The 22593-nt window shown below is 42.0% G+C and overlaps 2 protein-coding genes and 1 non-coding gene across 5 annotated transcripts in view; all 3 read left to right on the forward strand.

Moving 5' to 3' along the window:
- LOC133442326 (P2Y purinoceptor 3) overlaps positions 1 to 18273 on the forward strand; it is a 30402-nt gene extending 12129 nt beyond the window's left edge. Inside the window, exons 1-4 of one of the 3 annotated variants that reach the window (XM_061720290.1) lie at positions 14116 to 14133; positions 14386 to 14417; positions 15926 to 16363; positions 17274 to 18273. In XM_061720290.1, the coding sequence (XP_061576274.1) occupies positions 15936 to 16363; positions 17274 to 17946 (1101 nt within the window). In that variant the 5' untranslated portion in view covers positions 14116 to 14133; positions 14386 to 14417; positions 15926 to 15935 and the 3' untranslated portion in view covers positions 17947 to 18273. Of the gene's footprint in view, positions 1 to 14111; positions 14134 to 14385; positions 14418 to 15925; positions 16364 to 17273 lie in introns of those variants that run through there. The other 2 variants (XM_061720291.1, XM_061720288.1) reach the window with 2 other exon arrangements.
- trnaa-agc (transfer RNA alanine (anticodon AGC)) lies at positions 8984 to 9056 on the forward strand. Its single transcript has one exon. It is a non-coding gene; the product is annotated as a tRNA-Ala (tRNA).
- Positions 18274 to 22117: 3844 nt separating the features above from the next.
- LOC133441694 (rho guanine nucleotide exchange factor 17-like) overlaps positions 22118 to 22593 on the forward strand; it is a 77024-nt gene continuing 76548 nt past the window's right edge. The window contains exon 1 of the mRNA XM_061719257.1: positions 22118 to 22346. The gene's annotated coding sequence lies outside the window, so the exon portion shown is untranslated. The remainder of the gene's footprint in view (positions 22347 to 22593) is intronic.

Here is a 22593-nt window from a genome sequence, read left to right on the forward strand (position 1 = left end):
AGACCAAACAAACCCTTACACAATGGTCACCCCTGTCAATGTCTCTTGTGGGTCGCATCAATTCAGTTAAAATGACCATTTTACCTAAATTTTTGTACCTTTTCCAGACCTTACCACTCTTTATTCCTGGTTCTTTTTTTCAGTCCCTTGACTCAGTTATATCTACATACCTATGGCGGGGTAAACGGCCACGTTTGAACAAAACTCACCTTCAAAAAATTAAGTCTGCAGGTGGTCTGGCCCTCCCAAACTTTCGTTATTATTATTGGGCTGCTAACCTGCGCTGCCTTGCATTCTGGTCCTTCTACTGCGACGGCGCTGACCGCCCTGACTGGGTGGCGATGGAGTTACATCCAACTGATGACCTGTCAATTCCTGCCCTACTCGGCTCCTCACTTCCACTTCCTTCACTTAAATCAATCAAAAACCCAGTGGTTAAACATTCTCTTAGAATTTGGGCCCAATTTAGGAAGTTTTTTGGTTTTCACAGCTTCTCTCTTCTTAGCCCCATTGCATCAAATCACTCTTTCAAACCATCCCTTGAGGACCCCACCTTCCAGGAATGGCACAGGAGGGGTATGATTCGTTTTAGAGATATGTTCATAGACGGCACCGTGGCATCTTTTGAGCAGTTAAGTAGTAAATTCAGCCTTCCAAAATCACATTTCTTTAGGTATCTTCAGGCTAGACATTTTGTTCTCTCCCAGACACCCAGCCCTGGTGCATCGATAGGCTCGACCACAGTTGACAAAGTTCTTGCCACAGACCCATTCAAAAAGGGGCTCATTTCGTCTTTCTATGGCATGTTGCTGGATCTTAGGAGTGCCCCTACAGATAAACTCAAAGCAGCATGGGAGCAGGACTTAGGGCTTCCCTTATCAGAGGATACCTGGGAGTCCATACTCAAACTGGTTAATACAACCTCCCTGTGCGCACGTCACTGCTTAATTCAGTTTAAAGTGGTACACAGGGCTCATATTTCAAAAGCAAAGTTATCCTCCATGTACCCAGATATTAGTCCATACTGTGTAAGATGTAAGGTAGCAGAAGCCTCTCTCATCCACATGTACTGGTCCTGCCCATGTCTAAACAAGTACTGGATGGAAGTCTTTCATACTCTCTCTCTGGTGCTTAAAATCAGATTAGAACCAAACCCACTGACTGCCCTGTTTGGGGTCATGGAGGGAGGAAGGAAGTTAACCACTGCACAGGGGCACACTTTGTCTTTTGCCTCCCTTTTGGCTCGTCGGGCAATTCTGTTCAGGTGGAAGGATCCCTTCCCTCCTACTCGTGCGCAATGGCTGGAAGACATCATGTCCTGCTTAAAACTGGAGAAAATTAGATACTCGCTTCAGCAATCAAATAAGTTCCAGAAAGTGTGGGGACCTTTTCTAGAAGCATTCCAGACCCTGTGAACTATACTTCATATTTCTTTTATATTCCTAGTGCAGGCTTTTGATGTTAGAGTGACCTCATATTGTGATTAGTAATCTGGCAGTGACAGGGGAGGGATTAGTTTGGTCTGTAGTTTGTTTTTGTTACTATTTTATATTTTTTCATACTGTTTAATTGTTTTTTATATTCTGTACACTGGTGTATGCTATGATTAACATGCCCATGCCTAATCAAAATGTTTGTAATTGACATGCAGCATTTCACCTTTTTTATTTTGTGAAAATTTTAATAAAAAGATCTTGAATTAAAAAAAAAGAATATAGATAAAAATAGATTAAAAAGAGACAACTAACTCTGGCCGGAACAACAACAACAACAACTCCGCTTCCGCCATTTTTTCGTATCGCGTCATTCAGGCAGCCAATCAGCACAGTGCCTCATTATCATAGCCCCGCCCACTCAGAATCCCTCATAGAGAATGAGGTTAGAGAATGGGAAGATAAAGACATGGCTCAGAGGCTGAATTTCTAATTTATTTAGCAAAAACAATCAAAAGCTTGTTTTTAAGACATTCGAGGCCTGTTTAAAATAGGTATTAGATGCCATAATAGATGCCCTTTAACAAAAGTAACTTACTCACAGTGGTGATGACTGTCCACTTGTAACAGTAGATAAAATCCATCCAACAGCAGCCTACTGATTTTTGTTTATAAAGATATGATTGCGATAGATTGCAGTGATGGTAGCCTGAGAGCAGGATGCACCGCCACCGACGTTAAGCAGGGTCGCGTGTACGTTGTTCAAATAGTACATCATTTGAGTTGTGGACATGTTGTATTTATACACTTCTTAATTTTTCAATTCAAAATGCTCCCACGCTAAACTTCGCTGTGCCCTTTTCATGATTCTTTTTCTGGAGTCTCCGGTAACTTGCGGGTGTCTGAGTAGTGCTTTCTCAGTTGAGTGCCCCCCCTGGTGGTAAGATCTCTCACTGCTGGCACACAGTGAAATTCACTGCCTTGCTTGAAGAATCAGCGTGCGCAATACAACCTCTTTTGACGCCAGACTTTGATCGATAAGATATTCATGTGATTGCCAAAATTCTTAACGATCAGTAATCGATCGTCGATTAATCATGCCCATCCCTAATTTGAAACATCTGCCATTTTCTGAGGTTTCCCTTCTCCTTCAGACTGGATGGGTGGAGTTACGTGATTACACACACGCTTTACACCATCTTGAAGGGGAATGAAAATAGCCTATCAGCACACACAGACAAAAAGATGTTTTATTTAGTTTTTTTTTATCAAAACACCAAATTTACCGACATGGGAAAATTGACGTCCGTCATCCCAGTAACAGTAAATTTTAGATTTATCGCCCAGGTCTAGCAGAAAATGAGATGAAAAAGAATAATAAAGACGAAAGAAACACATAAACAACAGATGCCACTTTCTTTTTTCTTTTAAACATACACTGCCATCGTTGCGATAGAGATTAAAAGAAACCCCCCGCTGGACCTTTATAGTTGTGTAACATGATGGCAACAATACCTAAACCAACTCGTCGGACCATTCCATCATTTTTTCATGAAAAACTAACTTTATAAAATTTACTCCTAGCAAAATGTCTCTAATCCAAATGCTTAAAAGATTTGAGGTCACATGATTTATGTTCACATGAGAGTGCTAAATGTAATTTAGAATTCTCGATCAGCTGAGACCCCCTGCTAGGAGATTGCTGTTGCCCAATCTGAGTACCTCTCCATATACAGGGCTGTTTTTCGCCCCTGAAGCCCACTTGCCCCAAAAAATCTACCCGGAATTCCAGCTAGTGAAAACGCGCCTAGAGACATAGCCTCAGGCCCTGTGTTTGGATGTGGTCTTCAACTTGACCCCCCGCCCCCCCACCCATTCTTTCTCTCATGTGAAGGACTCTGATTTACAGCGGGTTCACTTCTTTAGTCCAGGGGAGTTTTTTTTCTTTTTCTTGTTTCTTTTAGTATAAATTAATTAGGAATTCAAGTAGCACAACTCTTTTGTTTTTGTGACTCTGCTGTAGCCAGAGTTGCATATTCACCATCTTCAAACCTCACACCCATGACAACTGCAGCCACAGATCACTTACCCAGCCTTCTTTTAAACCCTTGATACGCCTTTACCTTGGCAATAATGTGTAACAAGATGTTAGTGCAATTTTCAGGACTTAAAGTTTGAAAAATGTGTTTTTCACTCAAGATTAATGATAACCAATAAAAGATCCACTCAAGAGCAAAAACCACTGCCTAGACCAACAATTCTCTTACATTTTTACACTTACACCGCTGGCTATTTGAACGTTCAGTTGTATGCTATTTTAGTACGTATTTGAATGGATTACTGATCCTGATGCAGGTGCAGCCATGATACTCTTCACTTCCTTGAATTGTGGGCAAGCATAGCTTTTCGGTTTTGTGTTTTTAAGAAAGTCTGTGAAAACAAAGGGGAACTAGAAGGTCTGCCTTTTGACATGTAAAAGTAATTATCTTTCATGAAGTCTAATCCTCGATCTACATCGTTTGTTAGCTTGAAGGAGATGGGGGGTACATAATTACCTGTTGTATTGTCAAATCCCTCCCACCCCCCTCGCCCCGTGTTAGTTCTGTTTACATTTCATTAGACCGTGGTTAAGAGTATCTTCGGAGGCGAGTGATTCGCAGGGCCAGCTGAACTCTCCACCCCACTGTCAATGTAAAAAGGACAGGCGACACGCTAGATCCGCGCATCAAACGCAAGGTATCTGCCAATGTAAAAGGGGCTTGTGTTTGACAGTCTGTAAAGATGTGTTATTCTTTCTATATACTGTACTCGACCTCTTGCAGACTTCCTGTATGTGGCTAAGGATTGACACACTTGAAGTAAGCAGAATGACCTGCTGTTTATTGTCTTTTCATGATTTATGTAATCCTCAGTTCAAATGTTCTACAACAACAAGTTGCAACATGTATTTGTCTCCAAATCATGGGAAATTATTATTAACAGAGCATCATGTGTTGCGAGCTGTAGTGCTATTATATGTACTCCACCTTTCTTGGGCACTTATCCAGTGGTCAAGCATTTTGATTTGGCTCAGCTTGAGTAGCATGAGTTTTCTAAGAAAGTTTAACATGTAAAGCTCATGGTCAGACCGACATGCAGTCATTTTGTTATTTGTACTTCAAGATTGTACGTTTCTTCAAGTATTAGAAAAAAAACGTTATCAAAGATATTGAATTCAGTCAAAAAAATAACATTGCTCAATTATTTGTGTTGCTTGCTTTGTGTATGAGAGACGGCTTCCGAATGACTGCAGAAACAAACAGATGTCTTCCTGTCTCGTCGACCATTTGGCAATCAGCCTGCTCATGGAGGAACACCAGCCCTCCTAATCACCCACCTATCTAATTAGCTAATTAGTTTAAAATGTCTTGTCTAATATCCATGATGTCTGTTCTCAGAGTTGATAGATGTTTACAAGTCCAATACTATCAGGTGAGTGTGTTATTCTCTTATTTAGACAAGGGTCTATGGCTTTTGCCGCTTGCAACTCCGGTTGTCCTTTTTGTTGGAAAAATGAAGGTGTTTGTTGTATGTCATAGCAAAGAGGATGCTTATGTTATGGCACTGATGTTCACATGTGTGCATTCATCTGTGCAGCAGACTAGTCTACTTCTGCCAAATGGATTCAGCTTTAGCCTGTTTTCCCATTGGAGTTTGTGTATTTTATCACCAGTGAGTGATATAGATAGTGGTTTCCATCAATGTCAGCTTTTCTTAGATGAACTGCAGATAGCACCAGGGCTAGTCAGTGTGTGGTAGTGAGTATGAATCTTTGATTAGATGGGCCACGAACAGTAGAGATCTCAGATAGGAATAATGTTGGAGTTGAATGGTTCCCTTCTTTGCTCTGCTGAACTCTGCATCTCCTTCCTATGTTCATTTAGTGCTCTGTTTACAGATTGTATTTCTGAGCACAGGATCATTATACATGTGTCTTTATCTGCCATTTACATTTTATTTTAAATACGACTCCCTGCAGATCTCTCTCTCTCTCTCTCTCTCTCTCTCTCTCTCTCTCTCTCTCTCTCTCTCTCTCTCTCTCTCTCTCTCTCTCTCTCTTTCATTCTGTGAAGCTCACCAGACACATAGCTACTGCTGTAGTCAAGGAAGAAGTTTATTTTGTGTATCTGTATGTATGACAAGGGTGGGATGTTTTAAAAACCTGCACAGTGTATAAATCATTGTGAATATTTAGTGATTGATGTTAGGGATGTCCCGATCAGGTTTTTTTTAGCCCTGATCCGATTCCCAGTCATTTGATTTTGTGTATCTGCTGATACCGAGTCCCGATCCAATACTTTCGTAACACATTCAAAAAAATGAATGGCCCCCGTCGACTTGGACGGCCGGCGGGGGAGCGTGGGCGCCTTTCCAGAGCCGGCTCTGCTGGCCCTGCCTCCTGGCTTCAGCCTCCGCTCCCCCTCCTGCCCCCCCTACACGACTCATACCCACATAGGCGAAGGGGCGGGGGGTCCGGGGCGTGGGGGACATTGTCCCGCGTGGTCCGGTACTCCCCGCCCCACGGTTTTAATAACACCGTAGACACTGCACATTCAACATTTAATAAATACATTTAAGAAGGATACTTAGCGTTTTGGGTGGGGGGTCATTGTCAGTATGATACCCTGACCTCCCCCTCCCTGTTTTTATCGCATTAATCACACGCACTCAACACCAGGGGCGGGAGAGAGGCCCACACCACCCGCGTTCCCTCGCCGGCCCGGGATGGGTGGGTCGTGGTGCCCGGGCCTGGCGGGGCTCACCGCGCAGCCTGGGGTGTCTTCTGGCAGTGCTGGACCCCCCCGGGGAGGGGGAAACGGTGCGTGAATGTGCTTCTTTGTCGGTGAGAATGCGGTATGGAAGGGTCCTGCCATGGAGGATTTGGGCCTCCATTGTCAGGACAACAAAATGTAATAATTTATTAATATTATTACTATACAAAGATGGTTATTATTATTATTATTATTATTATTATTATTATTATTATTATTATTATTATTAGGGCCCTCGTCTGAAAATAGCTGGGATAGGCTCCAGCAGACCCCCATGACCCTGCAAAGGATAAAGCGGGTATAGATAATGGATGGATAGATGGATAGGGCCCGAGCACTTACAGTGCGAAGGCCCTATTGTATCTGTAGGAATTCTTTATTCTTTCTTTCTTTTTAACCCCTAAACGTGCCCCAAAAGTCACCAAATTTTGCACGCAAGCCAGGCCTGGCGAAAAAATTTATATTTAATGGTTTGCATTAATGGGCGTGGCCTAATGGCTCAACAGCGCCCCCTAGAAAACTTTTCTCTGCCATAACTTTTGAACGGGTTGTGATAAAGACATGTGGGTGGTGTCATCGGACTTGGTATTGAGTCTTTGACCTTCATTGGCCTGAATTAGCCCCGCCCCTTCTTCTGATTGGTTGTCCCTATTTTCTGCTATAACTTTTGAATGGTTTGACATAGAGAGTCGTGGGTGGTGTCATCGGACTCGGTATTGAGTCCTTGACCTTCATTGGCCTGAATTAGCCCCGCCCCTTTTTCTGATTGATTGTCCCTATTTTCTGTTATAACCTTTGAATGGTTTGACATAGAGAGTCGTGGGTGTGTCATCGAACTCAGTTTTGAGTACTTGACCTTCATTGGTGCAAATTAGCCCCACCCCTTCTTCTGATTGGTCGATATTTTATAGTTCCTATTTTCGGCCATAACTTTTGAATGGTTTGACATAAAGATTCGTGGGTGGTGTCATCGGACATGGTATTGAATCCCTTGACCATAACTGGTGTGAATTAGCCCCGCCCCTTCTTCTTATTGGTTGTCCCTATTTTCTGTTATTACTTTTGAATGGTTTGACATAAAGAGTCGGGAGTGGTGTCATCGGACTTAGTTTTGAGTCCTTGACCTTAATTGGTGCAAATTGCACGCGCGAGGGCCCGTTCATCGCTGCTTGCAGCTTTAAATATTATCGTTATTGTTGTTAGTATATTATATTATTATTATTATAGGAATCGGATGGATGAATGGGATGCCTGGGTCAGGGGCCCTCCGTTGTCGGGCCCGCACGGGTGTCACCTCTTTGGGGGGTTCCCTCTCTCCGGGCCCGCCTCCGGTCCCCCCTGCTGCCTCTGCGGCGGGGCGCTCCTCTGGTCCTGGAGGGCCGCTTGTGTCGGGGCAGGTGCGCCTGCCCGTGACGGCGGCCGAAGCAGCTCTGTCTCTCCGGGCAGGCTGGCCTCTCGCCGGGTGGGGGTTGTTGGCCTGTGCTCGCCGGGTGGGGGTTGTTGGCCTGTGGGGCCACATGTCCGGCCCGGACCGGGTGGCCGGGGTTCGCCTGGGTCGCGGTCCGCGGCGGTCGTGTATATATATATATATATGTATATATATATATATATATATATATATATATATATATATATATATATATATATATATATATATATATATATGTATAAACTATGATTTAGACCTTATAGGAAACTAAAAATGTGAATTGTGCCACAGAGCAGGATTGATGTTACCAGTTTTTTCTTTGATGAATTATACAACATTCTCTGCTTAGGACAGTTGCGACTTCATGCTGGACTGTACGGTCCAGCACTTGTATCCTCTTCTTCCTCAGCGATGCCTTTAGAGTGTGCAGAAAGTGGTTTTGCATGGAGAAGATATTGCCAAGAGGGCAACATATGTAGCTCTAAGATCAAAACAAACAGTCCTGTATTGATGTTGCCACCATGTAAGTGGAAGAGATATTTAACAAAGGACATCATTCAAATGTTTGCTGGTTCAGCTGGATTGTTGGCCTAATGCTGACCTATTCATCCGTGTTTAAGCTTGTAGTTTCAGGGTTATACGCTCCATGAATTTGCACAATATACAAAAAGTGCGTATAGTGTTTATTTGAAGTAGTGTTTCTGAAGAATTAACATACTTATGTCCATTATTCACTTTCTATTTGGCTTTGTCTTTGCTTTTTACCAAGCTTCTTATGGAGTATTTATTCTGCAAATAATTATTCCAGGTTCTCTGGGTTGACTCATGTTCCTGAATGCACGATTCTGAAGTCTTTATGGTTATAAATCTGCATACTCAACGAGCATTAGAGCTGTATTGGTATTAGATTTACAGCCTCGTCATGTTTACTTTTTAATCTGCCACATCTATCCTAAGACACAGTATAGCAGGTTTATAAATAATCCTGTATCACACTCAGTGGTGCCTCTTGGCAGACATTAGGGTGGAGAGTATGCAGCAGTGTGTCTCTGCTGTCAGGGGGGAAGGGAGAGAGAGAGAGAGAGAGGGGGGGAGAGAGAGAGAGAGAGAGAGAGAGAGAGAGAGAGGTGTGTGCGTGTGTGTGTGCGTGCGTGCGTGCGTGCGTGCGTGTCTGTGCGCGCACGTGCGTGCATGCGCGTGTGTGCTTGCGTGCGTGTGTGTGTGTAAGACAGATAAACAAAGACCGGGGTGGAGAAATGTCACCGCACACACCCAGTGTTATCTAGTGCTTTCTCAGAGTGCTGCATGAAGGGGAATTAGCTCAAATGGTAGAGCGCTCGCTTAGCATGCGAGAGGTAGCGGGATCGATGCCCGCATTCTCCAAACACCCTTTTGACTTTTGAAACCTACACTATACGCTGCAAGGGGAGTGGAAGGGCCCTCTGGGAAAACGGCAATGCTTTCTTTGAAGAAACTGCAGATAGGAAATCTACATTTCCTTTAGTGGTGGGGAAAAAAATTGATATTGCAATATATTGTTGCGCTCTCTGTCGCAATAAATAATCGATAAACTGACGGCAAATATCGATATTTTATCAGAATCAGAATCAGCTTTATTGGCCAGGTTCGAACATTGTCCAACAAGGAATTTGACTCCGGTAATTTCGCTCTTTGGTATTAAGAAATAAACAATAAACAAATGTGGTATTTCTATATACACAGTATAAACATTTAAAAGGTGCAGCAGTTTGAGGTAGTGAGTACAAAGTGAGAGGTGCAGCAGGGGGAGGCAGACATGATTATTAAAGAGGGTGCTAGATGATTTATTTATTTTTTTGCACGTGTTTGGTTACTCTGAGACTGTTATCTGTGAGAGTTCATCAGAGCAACCGCTTGCAGGAAGAAACTGTCCCTGTGTCTGGAGGTTCTGGCGCACAGTGCTCTGTAGCGCCGTCCAGAGGGGAGGAGTTGGAACAGACTGTGTCCCGGGTGTGAGGGGTCGGCAGAGATTTGACCTGCCCGTTTCCTGGTCCTGGACTGGTACAGGTCGTCGATAGATGGGAGGTTAGTCCCAACTATCCTCTCTGCAGACCTGATTGTCCGTTGCAGTCTGTGCCTTTCCAGTTTGGTGGCTGATCCGAACCAGACAGTGATGGAAGAGCAGAGAACAGACTGTATGATGGCAGAGTAAAAGGTGATCAGCAGCTGCTGTGGCAGGTTAAATTTCCTGAGCTGCCGCAGGAAGTACAACCTCTGCTGCGCCTTCTTCCTGACAGAGTTGATATGGGTGGACCACTTCAGGTCCCGGGAGATTGTGGACCCCAGGAACCTGAAGGAGTCTGTGGTGGAGACAGTGCTGTTGAGGATGGTGAGGGGGGGGATTGGCGGTGGGTTTTTTCTGAAGTCCACTGTCATCTCCACAGTCTTGAGCGGGTTCAGCTCCAGGTGGTTCCGACTGCACCAGTGGACTAGCTGTTCCACCTCCCGTCTGTACGCGGACTCGTCACCTTCCCGGATCAGGCCGATGACGGTGGTGTCGACCGCGTACTTCAGGAGCTTCACAGATGAGCACCCTTAGGTGCAGTCGTTCGTGTAGAGGGAGAAGAGCAGTGGTGAGAGGACGCACCCCTGGGGGGCGCCAGTGCTGATGGTCCGGGTGCTGGATGTGATGCTCCCCAGCCTCACCTGCTGCCTCCTGTCACTCAGGAAGCTGGTAATCCACTGACAGGTGGGGGCAGGCACGGTGAGCTGGGTGAGCTTCTGGTGGAGGATAGCGGGAGCGATCGTGTTGAACGCCGAGCTGAAGTCCACGAACAAGATCCTCGCGTAAGTCCCTGAGGTGTCGAGATGACGCAGGATGTGGTGCAGTCCTATGTTGACTGCATCATCCACCGACCTGTTTGCCCAGTAAGCAAACTGCAGGGGGTCGAGCAGGGAGCCTGTGGTGTCCTTCAGGTGGCTCAACACCAGCCGCTCAAAGGTCTTCATGACCACAGACGTCAGGGCGACGGGTCTGTAGTCATTTAGACCTGTGATGGTGGGTTTCTTCGGGACTGGGATGATGGTGGAGCGTTTGAGGCATGAGGGCACCTCATACAGCTCCAGGGACCTGTTGAAGATCCGCGTGAAGGTGGGAGCCAGCTGCTCGGCGCAGACTCTCAGGCAGGAGGGGGACACGCCGTCCGGGCCTGGAGACTTCCTGATCTTCTGCCGCTTGAACAGCCGACGCACGTCCTCCTCGCAGATCTTGAGTGCAGGCAGGGTGTCGGGTGGGGGGAGGGGGGTAGACAGAGGTGGGGGGGGTTGGCTGAGGTGAGGTGTGAAAAGGCGGGCAGTGGGGTGGGGGGTGGGGTGGGTGGAGCCGCAGGGAGGGAGGGGGGGGGGGGGGTTGATGATGATGACGATGATGATGATGATGATGATGATGGTGAGCCGTTGGCCTGGTCATCGAATCGGCAGTAAAAATTGTTCAGCTGGTTGGCCAGCTTGAGGTTGCCTGCAGGCCGTGTAGCTGTTGCTTTATTACAACACACATAATGGATTTACGCCGTTGTCACCGCACTATTGTTCATGCACTTCAATTTGTCCAGCAGTGCAGTGTTTACATTTGCAAGCCTAGGAAGCAGTGAGGCTCTATACAAATGCACTTTCTTTGTACATTGTATAAAGTTTTGAATAAATGCATAACTACAGACTTTTTCCTTTTTATGGGTATTTTTTCTTTTTCAGTCACATATATCGTGATATATCGTTGATGAAATTTCTTACAATATATCGAATATCGTAGATATCGTGTATCGTGATATTATCGTTATCGTGCACCACATATCGCCTTAGTATTGAATCGTGAGTTACCCGTATCGTCCCACCCCTAATTTCCTTCCAGACCTATTGACAACGCAAATACTAAAAAAGATCATTTCATGAGGGTAATCTGTGAATTGCCTGTCCTTTGGTATTTATACTTTAAAATGGAATAAAAAACAGAATAAGAAAAAGATTTTAAAAAAGCAAAAAAAGGCATCAATATCTTTGTTTATTTGTTATAAATACAAAAAACAGCAGAAACCAATAAACAACCCTCCCCTTTATTTCATGCAAATTTGGGAATACTTTCCCACGACAACAGTTTCCTGCCAGTGCACTGATCCTAAAAGGCCTTACAGATGGGACTCTGCGCGCCGATCTGGAACATTTTTAATTTCTGTGTGGCGTGGTGCAATAACCGCTGTGCCGTCCGTGTTCCCTCGTTTAAAAATGTTCGACTTGGGTTAAGCACTCTCTCCCAATAATATGACAGAACACAAAGACTTTAGATGGGGAGATGGCTTTGGGGATATCCTGCCTTCCTGATCTCTAGGGTAAGAGTTTGAAGACATAGTTTGAAGAGACTGCTGCATACTCTCCACCCTGATGTCTGCCAAGAGGCCCAGCCAAGTGTGACATGGGATTATAAAAATGAAAGCATTGGTGTGGAAATTAATCTCCAACAATTTGGGCTTAAAATCTGAATTTACAAAGCAGTAGAATCCTATTTTTTCTATTTTCCCCAGTACCCCCAGTACATCCAGTCACATACCAGTAGTCTTGTTGCTTCTCTCCGCTGTCAAAACTGATGACTTTCTTTTTTTTAAATTTTGTTATGAAACAGAAAAACCAAAGAATGAATGATACATTGATTGAGGCTCTATGTGTGTTCTCGTATGTTTGCAGCCCTATACAGGGACCAGAACACATCCTCATGTTTGGTGTTTGATCATCTACAATGACTCTACATTTCTCACTCAACTCCACTAACTGCTCATGGCTGCCAGAGTTAAATACACATCACTAATGCTTGCCTGCAGCGTGACCCAGGGTCGGCACCCAGCTATTTAAACTCAGTCATGCAGGCTTATACTCCTTCCCAGCCACTGCAATCCTCTTCCATTCCCAGCAGTCTCCGTCAAGCTTGTTCCCATTTCTGGTTTCACAAAGGTCCAGCAAGCACCAGATGATGTCAGAGCAGGTCTACACTTCTCTCTCTACCGTCAGGAAGGATTGTTTTACCTCTAAAACATATCAGAACCTGCACCTCCGTACACGGTCAAGTTTTACTTGAACAACTAAATATAAATATATGTGTGTGTCCATATAAACGTTTTTACTTGTGTTTCTAGGTGTGTACACCCATACTGTGTGTACATCAGTTAATTGAACTCAAAGTAGATATCTTGGTAAATTGGAGAAAGCAGATACAAAACTAAAAAACTACTTATTAATTAATTTTACTTGCTTTCCCTTAAAATGTCCGTTTGTGCTAATCAACTGACTTGATGCACAACCAGTGTTATCCAAAGAAAAAGGTGTGATGATAACATGCATGTGCAATACCGAGAAAGATTTAAAGAAAGAATAAAACTATGTGGGCAGAAAGATCGAGATTGAGTGTTCAATAATATCAATGATGTGTTCTACAGGTAATCCCCACCTTGGCAGATGAGTAATGTTTTGATGGATAACTGCTGTGGGTGTCAGGGTGGAGAGAGTGAACTGCAAAAACAGTCCCTCTGGAAATAAGCCGGATGAATCTAGTCAAAATGTTCTCATTTTAAGCATTTTAAGCTTGACTAGAATTCTTAAAACTAGCTAAATAGTCTAAAATATTCTTCAAATGTTCTTCAAACAAGGCTTTTTTATGTTCTTGTAAATTAGTTTTTGCGGTGTGGTCTTTTAGAAGACCCTCGTTGCATAACTTAAGCTTTGTTTTATGGGAATCTTAATTTTTTTTTGTTTGTTTTTTCTTTCAGTATTTTTCATGTGCTACAAGATCAGAGTTGGTAGTTGGATGTTAGGGGTCAAAAGTAAACACCAAAGGGCAAAAAAGATATAATTTTCCTTGTGAGGGGCTTTTATCAGAATTCGTTAGAGGCATCAACAGACCCGTTTTAAGAGCATGACGTCTACCACTTGTTCCAAAATGTCACATAAAAGAAGTTTTCTTAGACTTACATCTCTTATACTGTGAATTTGGTCATTCAAAAATGTTATATTTCTTAATCATACAGTGAGAATAGAGATGATAAACAGAGCTTTTATAGTTCATGAAAATAGTTGGAAAGTGACATACATGTATTTGTGTTAGCCGTTGACAAAAATGATTTGATCCAGTATCATTCCTGTCCTGTCAGTGTCATTTTAGAAACAAAATCTGTTGCAAACATTATTTTATCCTTATTCAGAGTTGAACAAGTTTTTGAAAATTAGAAACATAACTAAATAAATCACATTGTGCAGATCTTTAGCCTTTTGTAGCCTGTAACTGGCCAGTATATCAGAAGCATACTCAGCTATTAGAGCCATACAAAAATAACACCATGGGGTCACTGGAGGTGTAACGTGAGTTTGCAGCAATGCATCTGTTTTCCTCTTCTGAACATTATGATTTAAATCCTTTGGGGTTAACCAGAAGCATCAGAAGGTAAGCTGTATTTGAAATGAAGTAAAATACACCTACTTGTTTTTTTGGTTGGTGGTGAATTCATGCAGACTTATTAATTTAGTAAGAGTTGTACTATTTAATCGTGACCTTTTCTGTATCCAATACAAACCTGTGTACAACACAGAATGATTTTCTGTTTACTCCAAAGCCAAACTGATTGAACAGAAACGGACTTAAACGTTTATCAGGTTTTGTGTGCAGTTGGAAACTTTGCAGTGTGTTACTTCACAGCCTCGTAGTGACCTGTTTGCTTCTTTAAGAGGGTAAATATTACGACACGTTTCATGTTGCTGCTCGCTCTCTTGGCTTTAACTGCGTATGCATGCTGAGAGAATGAGAGCCTGCATATGACGCAAACAAGAGGTAGTGTAGTTGGCTGTCGTCTGATGATCGGAAAATTTGGTGATTATAGCTTTAATCAAAGTTGGTGAGGGAATTTTGTCCAGATGAGCTGCCCTGCTCAACAACGACAGCACTCTTCCTCAGTCATCAGCATCGAGACAGTATTTTACAGTTAATCACACATCACTGTATGTGCCCACTTTGCCTTTACACCTTTTAAAGATGTGAAAGATTCTGCTGAACATGATTAACTCAGAAAACAATACAGCCAGCAATACATCCTTCAGAAATATGTATTTTTCCTGTTCACTTGCTTATTGGCTTTTACAGTAAACCACTTTGCACTCTTTCAGTGAGTCCACCAGTTATTATGGAATAATATGTTACTGTTATCAACGACAAATTGACAATGCAGATCACTTGGGGTCAGACTAAAACCGTCTTTAAAAGCTGCGCAACACCAGCTTTTTATGCTGTTTTGCAAGACACCTCACATTTAAACGTAATTACACATGAAGTCAAGGTTACAGACTTGTGAAACACCATGAGTCACTTCCATGGCAGTGGAGGAACTAGTTTGAGCAAATCATTTTCTCAATCACGTTAAGCTTTGAAAGAAATGGACATGACTAATGTCTGGGGGGATTGTTATGCAAGATAGTGAATTAATCCCTCATTTTTCAAACAGCATTGGGTCTGAGTGGGAGTCCAGACAGTTTGCATTGCTTACGCTACTTTTTAGATAATATATGTAAGAGCAGAGGCAGAGACTGCATGATAACGTTTTAAGACCCCGGCTCTTATTTCATTAGTTTTATTAGTCACGTTTCCATTACACTTTTGCAATAAATTGGACTGTTTGGCAGCACACACCACTACAAGACACCTTATTGATATGAACGCCTTCATATTGATGTAATAGTACTTTCTTTGCTGGTTTTACATTTCTGTGCTTTTACTTACTCTACTGGGAAATGATGATAACTGAACTCTGTTCAGTTAAGTTTTTGTTTTCTTTTACATGCATGCTTTAACAGAATAACTGCTTATATTAATATATTTTTCTGCATCCCAGTCTTCAGCTGCTCACAGCTTCTTTTAAACTTCATGCAGTAATTCCTAGTGCAACCAGAGCTCACACAGATGCCTCTTGTGCCCTCTGGTGGAGAGTCATCTGTACTCAAATGCACTTTCACATTATAACTGGTTGAAGATTCATTAATTTTCATTCCATACACACTAACTAACCTTTTAATTGCTTTCATTTAATATTCACAATTTGTATGTTTGTTTTAACCTGATTTAAAAGTCTAAACCAGCGCTGAAAATTAGCATCCCCTATTTGTTCGTGCTGTATTGTTAAATGGACAAATAACTGTACAACATCTTCTGTGTGTGCATTAATCTTGACTCATTGTGTTTCCTGCAGAATGTGAAAGATGTCCCATTCTTTCACCTCCCTCCCTACGGAGGCACTCGTCTCAAAGCCCATTTCTTTGGACTTGTTGTCTACGACCTTTCACCCTGCAGAGCCATACAGGGCAGACAGCTTCATCTCCAATGCCAGTAACATCAGCGGGGAAGGCAGCCTTCGCTGCACCTACAAGGAAGACTTCAAGCAAATTTTACTTCCAGCTGTGTACACAGCTGTCTTTGTGCTTGGCATTCCCCTCAATGCTGCAGTCATACTGAAGATATGGAAGACAAGGCCCAACCTAAGCCGAAACAACATCTACATGCTCAACTTGGCCATAGCAGACTTTTTTTATGTGATGTCTCTTCCCTTACTCATCTACAACTACGCCAGCCATGACTACTGGCCCTTTGGGGAATTTGCTTGTAAACTGGTCAGGTTTCAGTTCTACAGGTGGGTTCTTGTTGGCCAGTTGATTTTATTTGTATACATCTGCATTACGTTGATTTTCTTTAAGGTCTCAGCAAGCCTTAAAAATAATTTTAAGACAACTCTAAAAGCATAACTTGTCATAAGTTAAAAGTCTTATCCCTGGTCCCCACTGGGGAAGAAGCTCCGCCGTTTTGCTCCAACTGCAGTGCAACTTCAGGTTCTACTGGGAGCATTTCTGAACTGTAGCATTTCAGATCGCTGCCTGTTTGGCTGCGTTCAAGATCACTTGACAGTCATTTTTTAATCTGCTCATTAAAGGATGTATTTCTTGCCTAGTCTTATCCTTGTCCTTTACACTAGGACAAGTGGTGACAAAATGTGCTTTCTGACCACTACAGCAGCGTGCAAATTAATATAGCTAAGTGCCAAAATAGCTTTGGCATTTATGTTTGCACAGGAGAAAAAAAAATAGAAATAGAAATAGAAATAGAAAGCCTTTATTATCATTATACTTCTACAATGAAATTAGGCAGCAGCTCCGTCAAAGTGCAAAACAAATGCAAGACTATATAAGCAAGTACTGTAAACAACAAAAATGAACAAAAAAAGTAAACATAAATATATATATATATATATACACTATATATATATATATATATATATATATATATATATATATATATATATATATATATATATATATATATATATATATATATATATATATTTATGTTTACTTTTTTTGTTCATTTTGGTTGTGCAGATGTTTGTGGTTATATTTCACCATGTTTTGTCTTTCACAATTATATGAAAAAGAAATGAGTGATTACAAGTTTTTTCAACACAATATCAATATAAATGTACAAAATTGTACCATTGCAATATATTTTCAGCTGAACTGATTGGTCTGTTTTTCCTTGTCCTGCTTCAGTAATCTCCACGTGAGCATCCTGTTCCTCACCTGCATCAGCGTCCAGCGCTACTTGGCCATTTGCCACCCACTCGCAGTGTGGCACAAACAAGGAGGTCGCAGGATGGCCTGGCGTGTCTGTGGAGGAGTGTGGCTGGTGGTAGCTGTCGTTTGTGCACCAACTTTTCATTTTGCTGCAACAGGAATCCAACGCAATCGCACAGTGTGCTATGATTTAAGCACACCAGTACAGTCGGGAGACTACTACCCATACGGCATGGCTCTGACATTCCTCGGCTTCTTGCTGCCTTTTGTGTTTGTGATGCTGTGCTATTGCCGGATGGCCCAAATCCTCTGCCGTCCTGTGTCCTACCAGGGAATCTCCGTAGCATCAGCAGAGAAGCGGGACAAGGCTGTGAAGATGATCATTGTTGTTGCAGCCGTGTTCTGCATAAGCTTCTTGCCATTTCACATCACTAAGACCATGTACCTGGTGGTGCGTACTTTTCGTGCCACGAGCTGTGAGACAAAAAACTTGTTATCCATCATCTATAAGAGCACAAGACCCTTTGCAAGCATGAACAGTTTCCTGGACCCTATCCTGTTTTACTTCACTCAGCCACGCTACCGCCAAAGCACCAAGAGGTTTATGCTCAGAGTCACGACACTCCGGGACAAGGGCAGCAGTGTGTGAGCAGGCATTAGATCCTGTAGATCCTGCAACTGTGTGAAAGCGCTGTTGCTACGTCAACGGCAGTACCGAGAAGGATGTATCGCGATTGTTTTTCAACAGGTTTCCTGGTGGTGACTTCTCTCACAAACTGTTGTCCATCAGGCTTTCTGCCTTTGGTCGCTCTAAACTCTGAAAACACTGGATATCGTGCAACATCAATATAGTTCTTATAATATACTGTATATAATAAACAGCTTTTAGGAAAGACCGTCAAGCATTGCGGAATTCCTCCCGTTGTGATGAGGAAACACTGTGATGTGTGACACTGGTTGTACGGTGTTGGTCATAGAGATGTGCTTTAAACCGAAGTTCAACAATTCAGAGTTTAAGAAAATATCTGAACCAATCTTTTAAATGAAGAGATAAAATACACAGTGAAAGAGAGACTGACAGTGCAATTACTGTATTTTTTTTTAAATAACAGGATCCACATATAAAACATATGAATGATCTACTTATTCACAGAAAAAAAGAACAGTAACAAGGCACAGTTAGTCAGATAAAAACTGAAATTGTACTTTATTATATTACAGAAGTATTATATATTTTCACTTGAAGGGGGCTTTTTTCCAAAACACGAAAGGAGTATGTTTGACTTGTTCAATCTGTAAGATATGTTGTTGCATGTTTTAACCACTAGATGGCGTGCTTGCCCCACTGCCCTTCTACATTGGCTCTGCCCTGTATGTCATGCTGGGTATGGATTACTCTACTGCTGTCAGAGATGAAATAGTATCAACAAAACATTTAGAGTTCAGCGCACACTGAAAATGAGCCCCCAGTGCGGTTCAAATTTCTCTCTTTCTGACTAATAATTGTTATTGAGTTAAACCAATTTACTGATTCTGTGACGTGGTCATCTGTAATTTTCATGACGAGCAGGACGGTGGCTTGGTGGTTAGCACTGTTGCCTCACGACAGTAAAGTTCCTGGTTTGAATCGCATCAGGGGCTTTTTTGTGTAGAGTTTCCCTTCGTTTCCCCTCAGAGTACAAAAACATCCCTGTCAGGCTAGTTGGTTATTCTAAGTCGACCATAAGAGTCAGTCTGTGTGGTTGTTTATCTACAGTATCTGTGACCCTGCGATGGACTAGCAACCTCTCCAGGCCACACCACTAACTTTCACCTGAAGAAAGCTGGGATAGACTCCAACAGGCCCCTGCGGCCCTGAGAAGGGCTAAGTGGGGTTAAATAATGCATGGATGACATGAAAATAACTGAATATTGCATTGTGTGTGGACGTATAGTCGCATGTTTGTTGTGAAGGCATTCTAAGATACATTGTACTCAGCAGAATTTATATTTAACCTTTTACTGTGTAATGGTACACATTATATAGAGTTTAAAGGTTTTATTGATCATCAGCCACATTTATTTTGTGTCTTTTTGTTGTGAAGGCCCACACAAATACTTTTAAGGTGACTGCATTTTATGTACGGTACTGTTAATCTGCCTCAGGGTGAACTATTAATCGTGTTCAAAGCACTTCATCATTAAGAAAACCATGATGAATTTGGTGCTAAATATGTCGTTGAGTGTAACTCACTGCACACCAACGTTGACATCTAGGCTGACAGGTCATACTTATTCAATTTACTTAAATTCTGTAATTTAAAAGGTCTGGTACACCTCCCATTCAAATCCAAGTTTGCTGGTACAGAATGGGGGAGGGCTTAATGCAACAACTCATACAAGACGATCCAATAGCAACCAAGATGGCTGCAGAATTAATAACAAATTGGATCAGCAAGTTTTTAAAAATATTTTTCCTCTGTTAGACCAGCAACAGTCATTCTCTGGTGTTCCTCCCCCACAGCACGTCTTGTAGGATCTCTGCTGTTGATCCTCGTCTGGCTGTTGCTCTGCTTATGTCACACACTTCATTCTTTTGACTGATTGCACGCTTGCCCACTGGCATCCAGAAGCAGCAGCTTGTACAGCTGTCGGTGCCTTCCTCTGAAAATCAAAGTTGAATTCCCAGAAACTGGGCTTATTCTTGGTATTGAAGAGGACAAAAATCAGTACGTCTGGCCAGGCTGCAGTGTCAACATCTGATTTGACCTACCATCATAACTGAAATTACTCACGAGCCTTAATTCTGACAGTTTCCCAACGGCCTCTTGACTACTCTGACTCTGGTAAAACAGACAGCCTTCACTATGAATTAACATGATTCTGAGCTGCAACTCAGCATTTTGGGGTCTAAGCTTGCTGTTTCAGTACAGAAACATTTTAAATGTGAATATATAATTTTCATGTTTTTAAAATGCACTGAACAATTTGAACATATGCTTGGCAATGTTCGCCACTTCTTAATGTATCAGCATGCTTATTTAGTATTATCAGTACATTTATTTTATTTTATTTTTGTAAAATACTGTAACAGAAGAATAGTATTTTATTTTTGTCACACAGATGTAAAATGTTGATTAAAAAAAACTGATGTTTATGTTCTTAGCTTTTTGTTCAAACCATAGTGTCTCATTTGTGTTTATATGTTTTGGATGTTTTGTTGTCTTAATGAAAACTATCTGAAAATTGTCATTAAAGTCATTCTCACAATGTAATATTTTGATTTTGCTTATATATTTTTTTTGAGATCTATAACAATTGGATCAGAACCAATAGTATTGCTTTTTTCTATTATATTATCCTTTAACAAGTTACGACTTTTACATGTTGTACTGCAGCTTTATGCAGTTTTAGACTCTCTGATACAGACTTGAGCAAAGTTTATGGCAGTACTTGAGTCTGATATTCCAGTGTGAATAAACACGTAGCAGCGTTGTATACATTTCAAAAACATTGAGCAGAAGTCCTTTCAAACCAAAAACAATTTCAACAAGAGCTGTAAACAGATCTTTTAAGTTGATTTAATGAAGCATCCAGTCATGCTCCTGATTTCACTGTGTTGTTGCTGCTCCTCATCCTCCACCTGTGAATGTGACCTGTGGTTTAGGGGGTGTGTGTGTCTGATGAGGACGCTGCAGAGACCATCCAGCATTCCCCCTCCGGAACAAAGAACCTGTTAAGCAGACGGCCGCATGGGAAGCACCACAGAGGGGTTATTGTGTATGAGTGAAAACTTTTGTCTTTACCCACCCTCCATCCAAATGCTGACACTCTACCCCACCAGCAACGTCCTAACAACCTGGAATCACCTGGCTCTCTTCAGGTTCACAACCACTGCTGAACTGTAAGGCAAGGCAAGTTTATTTACATAGCACAATTCAACACAAGGTAATTCAAAGTGCTTTACATCAACATTAAAAGCGGCAAGACATAATTAGTAAATAACAAATAAAATGAATTAAAATTATGAGAAAAGAAGGTAAAATCATAAAAAGCACAAGTTGCTGAAAACCAAGGGCAGTAGAGTACCGCAGGTACACATCTCATTTGCGGTTTTCAGAAAGTATTTAATTTAAGAGTACTTTTAAATAACAAATAAATAAAATGATAAGAAAAGAGGTCAAATAATAAAAAGCACAAGTTGTTAAAAATAATGGCAGTAGAGTACAGAAGGTAAGTATTTAATTTAGGAGTACGCTTCAGTAAACTAATGTTTTTAGGCCTGATTTAAAGAAGCTGACAGTTGGAGCAGACCTCAGGTCTACAGGAAGTTTGTTCACCGGTGAGGAGCAGAATAACTGAACGCTGTCTCACCTTGCTTGGTTCTGGTTCTTGGGAACCCAAACAAACCAGATCCAGATGAACCTCAGGGGTCTGGGAGCTTCATAGGGACTAACAGACCAAGCATGTATTTTGGTCCATGCTGGATGCTGCATGGTCTAAACAAGTCATGTGTGATGCCCTCTGGCTCCTCGACAATCTCAAAGTTTGACATTAACGCGAGAGTTTTAACATTTTTGCTCTTAAATATGCATTTAATAGTGTAGAATCCTGCCAGTGACGTTGTTTATTTTTCGCAAGGGAAGGAGCTATAATTACATCCAGTTCGTGTGCAGTATCTCCCCTCATCAACTAGAAAAAAGCTTTTTCCTCTTAATGCCCCTGGGGGTTATGACAGCCCCTATACCCCACTTAGTCCCGCCCACCCCCCACCCCCCTTTCTGCCCTATCTCAAGCATTTACATGCAAAGAGGAAAAAAAAAACACAACATAAGTCACGGAGAAGCAAATCGTGCCAAAACAAGGAGTCCACAAACAGAGAATTGGCAGTGAATGGAGCTGGCGGGCCCATGCAGGCGTGCTAACCTGGACCCAGGTCCACCAACTCCAGGGATAACTATGGAAAACTTGTGTTTGTGAAGAAGTTTTGGGGCCAAAAGGAAACAAAAAAAGAGAAAGAAAAAACTTGTTGCGGCTTTCCTTCATGCATGAATGCGGTTTCAGGAATATGTAAGTTTTGATAAAAGGAGCAACATTCACCAACTTGCTGCCTGATCATTTTTAATGCGTTACCATCAATAATGTTTGCTTTTTGAAACTTTTTTTCTTTCTTTTTGTTTTTTTTTTGTGTTTTTTACCATCAATAATGTTTGCTTTTTGAACTTTTTTTCTTTCTTTTTGTTTTTTGTTTTGTTTTTTACCATCAATAATGTTTGCTTTTTGAACTTTTCTTCTTTCTTTTTGTTTTGCGGTTTAG

The sequence above is a fragment of the Cololabis saira genome, chromosome 4, assembly GCF_033807715.1.
Source record: "Cololabis saira isolate AMF1-May2022 chromosome 4, fColSai1.1, whole genome shotgun sequence".
Lineage (NCBI taxonomy): Eukaryota > Metazoa > Chordata > Actinopteri > Beloniformes > Belonidae > Cololabis > Cololabis saira.